We start from the raw sequence: 6,000 nt of genomic DNA, 5'->3' as shown, positions 1-6,000 counted from the left end.
TCATTCAATAGCCTATTATTGTTTGTTGTCTTTCAGTAGAATCATCGTGATGATATTGATATGAAGTTATTTTAATAGTGACATTTCTGCTGTCTAAATTGATGATGACAAGCAAATGTTACTTAAAAACTGATCAAATGAGGTATGGCAGGAATATTATTTGAAAATGTAAGGTTTGTTTGACATCACCATTCAGTTCAATGAGATGAACACTGATTTTGCATACGTGAAACATATGATATTGATATTGAGAATAATCCTTATGATTATCATATTGATTTCAACCCCATTGTCCAGGCCTATATTTGGTATAGCCCTCCCTGGACAAAAATGCACCAGCCGCTACTGATCGCAAGGCTTTAATGGAGTAGGGAAACATTGGATCGGATGGATTATTCCAAAAGGAGGCGGTAATGCAAAATTTCGGATGCATGCCAACCGCCGTTAAACCAAACAGAAGAAGAAGAAGAAGAAGAAGAAGAAGAAGAAGACGAAGAAGAAGAAGGAGAGGTTAGGCCCTGCCCACTTCTTTGAACCGTCCACACAGCGCCAAACCCCAGGCCAGATTCGGTTCATGTGTTCCTGACGGCCGGGGAGATGCCTCAGCCTCAGCCTGTGTGTGGGACCGAAGCGTCCTGGCGGAAAGTGCACTCTGTGACCGGGGTCATCCCGCGCTCCAGACACGGACACCGCGCCGCAGCCATCCGCGAACTCATCGTTGTTTTCGGGGGTGGAAACGAAGGCATCTCGGAGGACCTCCATGTTTACAACACTGGTAAGCTAACGCAAGCAGGAGGCTAACCAGCAAGCTGCGAGGCTAACTAGCTATCACCAGCGGCTATTCGGCTAATGTTTTTAGCATGTCATTTAGCAAAGAGGACATTCAAGCTAACGGGCCTCTTTAGTGGTTTTAATTGCTTGATTTGAAGTTTCCTGACAACTTTACCATCATTGTGATTACGGTAACCGCTTGTTACTTGATCATTGTTAGCTAGTGTTAGCACAGCTGGCTAACTAGCTTGGCTATATTACCAGTGGTTGTCAAACCTTTTCACGTCAAGGACCCCAAACGGGACACAAATTAGACCACAGACCCCATCTGATAAGATTTTAGCTTTTAGATGTTTCATTGTAGAAAGTTGATGAAACCCATGACCAACAGCCATACATTTATCCAGTCATTTTGTAAAATAGAGTATTCCCCTTTTAGCTGGGGACCCCCAGGAACCCCCTCATTGAGAGCCTCAAGGTCTCTTGGGTGTCCCCGGACCCCACGTTGAGAACCACTGTGTTAAACTAGCATACATTTTTAACATATTAATCATATTTACTTATGAAGAACAGACTGATGGGATGGGTTATCAGCAGTAAGTTAGTAGTTTTCAGTTCAACTTCATTCCACAAAACAACACTACAAACAAAACAGTATGAAGAATAGAATAATACCTTTATTGTCATTGTAACTTGTATACGAAATTCGGTGTGCAGTACCAAGCTACATAGGAGGGGGGGGGGTATATAAGTCAAAATAGAGATCCCACATATAGACCTCATACGTATAAACAAAGATAAAAAATATATAATAGAATAAAATAAGCATTAAAAAGGGGCAGCATTCATATCGTGTGTGCAATGTCATAGTGTCTTTTCTCCTGTATGACATTAAAGTGCAGTGCAGTCAGTCATTTGTGTGCAAATGTCAGTGCAGTGCAGGTCGGGGGCAAGTTAGTGTCTTTGAGGTAGATGTTGAGGTATAAGTGTATGTATAGGGCTGAGTATCTGTACTTGACACCTTCAAGAAGAGCCTTCCAGCAAGATCACCGCCGGGGTTTTTTCATGATAATGACCGGCTCGCTGTAAATTATCACTTCGATCACAGGCCCCTGAATTCAATCAAATCAAAATCGTATCGTAGCAGACTTTGTGATATCAGCAAAGATCGTGTCGTTCAATCAATATAGTATCGTATCGTGATGAAACTTGTGATTTACACCCCTCCCTAGTCAGCGCATTGAGATATATATGAATGGAGAGAGCGTCCCTATCTCCTCCCTGTATGGTGTATTGAAGCCAAAATCTTCTCAGATCAGAGAACCAGAGTCTGCGCAGTAGCTCTTTTGGGTTGAAACCTCAGTCTGAGCCCCCCCCCCTCTATCCCCTCTAAACTTTCTTATGTAGAGCTGCTGTTGATTTGCGCACAGTGCGTTGTGTAGTCAATCCTCTCTAGCTCTGTAAATATGGCACTTTAAGTTCTAATAATTTTTGTCTCGCAAAAAGTAACCATGTAGATTCCCACTATGAGGTCAGTTTATCAAAATGACGGATTTACGGAAATCTGAATTTTGTTGTCGGAGATTGAGCTCAAGTCAGACCTCCGGGCTGCTCTCACTGAAATTATCAGATGAACTGATCTTTGCATTTTGATTAACGTTATGATTTAATTCCTTTTGGAGCAAATGACGCTTTAGGCTACATTGTTTACTGGTATAGTCAGCGGCGCTGCCTCTAAATTTGGGGATTACTTAGCCCAGTGCGTTAGCCAGGCTGCCTGGTCTCTTCTCTGTATGCATCCTGACAACAGCTAAGAGAGGAGCTTGTGAAGAACGAACATCCCCACAGTCAAAGCACTTCCCTGAGATATCCATATAAAAACGTTTATGCTTTAATACCAAAAATAAAACCTCCAGTGTCTGTTTGTATAAATTAACGCTACGTGGTTGTGTACATTTGTGTAGGCGCCATCTTATACTCGGGAGTTAACGTTATAAAACACATTTAATATTTACATTTAATAACCGATAACGTAACGGGAGTAACTAATAAGACACATAATTTCTGAACTTACTACTTAAGTCCCCAACCACCGTTAGTTCCTCGCGCGCCTTTCTCAAAACAATGTCATCTTTTTTGCATTCCATCGATATGTCTGGTAGATAACAGATCAAGCCGTTTTACCAAGCAGTGCTGTGTCTTGTCTATGTAAAACTAATGCTGGATCTATAATATGAAGAGCCTGTCCAGCCAATGACTGCTTGAGACTGGCTGCCACAGCTGTCAATCATCCCTTTTTATTAGAGATGCACCGATAGATCGGCACGTGACCGGAAATGGCCGATTTTCAGCTGATCGGCTGTGACCTGCGCCGGTCAGTCTACAATGTAGACTATGTAGTATGGCTATGTAGACTCTACATAGCCGATTCTGTGTGCCGGTTGGCTCCCCCCCTTTTTCACGTGACGTGCGCACACTCCAAAGCACTGAGACAGGCAGCCACCACACCACACACATGCCAGCATACCTTCCTCGTTGTGGAATTTTTTCACCGTTAGTTTAGAAGACAAGGCTCGCAGTTTGGCACACATGCAAGTCGAAAATAAGCCGATAAGCTGACCAGCCCACATGTGGATGTGGGCTGGTCAATGGGCCCAGGTGTGAGAGGCAGGGTTCACTACTGCGTTATCGTGAACCCAATATCGTATCGTATTTTATGTATCGTATTGTATCGTATCGTGAACTGAGGGTATCGTGACACCCCTACTTTTTATATCGTCAAATAACTAATTAAAAACAAACTGATCAGAAAAATGACCACTTGCACAGGCATTAGCATGATAATAACTATAAAATGATACAAACCACCTTTTGGAAAAAATTATCTGACGTTTACTGTGATTGTTTTGTTTGTCCATTTCCCCATCCACTAACATGGGGGAGGCGGGCCTTGTGACCTATACTGGATACAGCCGCCAGAGCGGCGATCTAACATGCAGCGGCTTCACTAAAGGGGACCAGATCCTCCGTCTATCTTTTATATGTCGATGAGTCAGTGGTGTTTCCTGTGTAAAACAGGTGGTAGTGTCTGGTTGTGTTCAACAGGGTGTTTCCTGTGTAAAACAGGTGGTAGTGTCTGGTTGTGTTTAACAGGGTGTGAGTAACGTCTTTGCCCCTCAGTGTCTAAGCAGTGGTTCCTGCCTGCGGTGCGGGGCGACATCCCGCCCGGCTGTGCCGCCCAAGGCCTGGTCTGTGAGGGGGCGAGGATCCTGCTGTTCGGGGGCATGATGGAGTACGGAAAGTACAGCAACAGTCTGTACGAGCTCCAGGTGAGGCTCATTTCATGACTAACTTGCTGCTGTTGTTAGTTAGTAGAGCTGTCACTTTTTAATCGAAATTCGAATGTAACTTTGAATGTGGTGGGGAGCGGGGGGGACGTTCGATATGTAATTGACCCATCCAAATTAAAATAATAATAATAATATATTTTTCTTTTGCGGCGGGGGGATTTTTTAAAATGTAATTCATTGATGATCCAGCAGAGGGTGCTCCGCTCTAACAGCATGACCTATCCTGACCCCCTGACATGTCTTGACCACAAGACAAAATGGAGGCGGCCGATGCAGACAACAACAAAGCCAGGAGCGGACAATCACAACACTAGCCTCAACGCAACTCATCAGCTCTCAACAGCTGCTCGCTTAGACATCAAAGAGAAAAGACGACTATCTCTTATGTAACGTGTAACGTAATTTTTATGGCGGGGGATTAACCAATTAACTTTGGATATATTCTAACAAATTGAGGGGCAATTCAAGTTCATTCAAACTTTATTTTTGGAAAAAGTGACAGCTCTAGTTGTTAGTGATGTGATGATCTGCTTCTCTCCTCATACCATTCAATATGTCAGTGGTTTTCAATAGGGATGGGCATTTCTAGCAAAAACACTATTCAAAATTCGCTGGCCAAAGTCGACTTTTAATCGAAATTCGAAAATAAAAATAAAATGTAAAAAAAATTAAAAATGTAATTTTTTTTTTTTTTTTTTTTGTGAGTGAAATGTTGCATTGTCTCCCCTGATTCTAAGTATAGTCGAACAGTAAAACAATTTTTATAAGCATTTTAACACCTTAAGTGCCATAGCCGAAATAATTCGTCTTACATAATCCAACGCTTAAGTGCCAGAGCCGAGTTTACTCGTCTTACATAAACATTTTTTTTTTTTGACGGTGGGACATCAATCAACAACTTTTACATCTTCGAGATCACTATTGGAGCAAGATAATGTGTATAATCTATTTTACCGACCCACTAAGTGTTGACAGTGCTCCCCCAGACGACCGAAATCAAAGAAAAAACTGCCGCGGGACCAAGCCGTTCAAGGAAATGCCGTGGCGATTTTACAGTAATCCATTCAAGACTTGTCTTGCCTGAGAGCGGCCGCGCACCGGCAGCAGCACACAGAGAGCGGAGAGCGATTTGCAAAATAGATCATAGGTGAAACACACTTTGAAACACCTCAGAAAGGCCAGAATCAACATCTGCCCATCGCCCACGCATTCCCCGGCCCATCTTGACTCGCACAAGGAGCGTCCGCACGCAGGCAAGCAGGCAGGCAGGCACACAGGCAGGCAGCAGCAAAAGCGCTTCTGACACGCCCGCTGTACAGCCAGGAGGAAGGAGGAGAAGACACACGGAGGGAGGAGTTTGAATGAGAGGGGTGTTTCCTGTTGTTATGGAGGAAATTACTGTTCAAAACTATTGTTTAGAATGTCTGACGGTCTTACTGATGCCAAAAATGAATGGTTAAAGTGACTGTTTCACAAAAAGCCATTTATCTCTGAATAAATTTCCAGACGCTGAAACCATGCTGTACTCAACGGCTAATATCTACATAACTACTAACTCTGCAAACTAACTCTTTTAGACAGAGAAAGCACACATTCTATTAGTTATTTTTAGATGATTGGTGTTCATGAATTCTTAACAGAAAAGAATCCTCGGCTGTCCTAAAATGAGCCAGAATCGTCAAAAACACCCCTGGCACAACTTACCTACAGGAATGAAAACATGGCTGGCATTCAATGTGTTAAGCAAGGTTTATGGAAAAATGAATGGCAGATGAAATCCCATGAAGAGGGAGAGGTTGCTTATAAAAATTGTTTTACTTGCTCAAACCAAGCGATTCGACTATACTTAGAATCAGGGGAGACAATGCAACATTTCACT

At 42.9% G+C, this 6,000-nt stretch overlaps 1 protein-coding gene across 1 annotated transcript in view; it reads left to right on the top strand.

Moving 5' to 3' along the window:
- Positions 1 to 597: 597 nt before the first annotated feature.
- The window catches only part of hcfc2 (host cell factor C2), a gene marked incomplete at its 5' end in the record, with an annotated part of 77,633 nt that continues 72,230 nt past the window's right edge, over positions 598 to 6,000 (top strand). The window contains 2 exons of the mRNA XM_083653328.1: positions 598 to 775; positions 3,952 to 4,100. Coding sequence (XP_083509454.1) covers positions 598 to 775; positions 3,952 to 4,100 — 327 coding nt within the window. The remainder of the gene's footprint in view (positions 776 to 3,951; positions 4,101 to 6,000) is intronic.

The sequence above is a fragment of the Poromitra crassiceps genome (assembly GCF_964638095.1).
Source record: "Poromitra crassiceps genome assembly, chromosome: 2".
In the NCBI taxonomy this organism is placed as follows: Eukaryota; Metazoa; Chordata; class Actinopteri; order Beryciformes; family Melamphaidae; genus Poromitra; species Poromitra crassiceps.
This window is presented reverse-complemented; position numbering and strand designations above follow the sequence as displayed.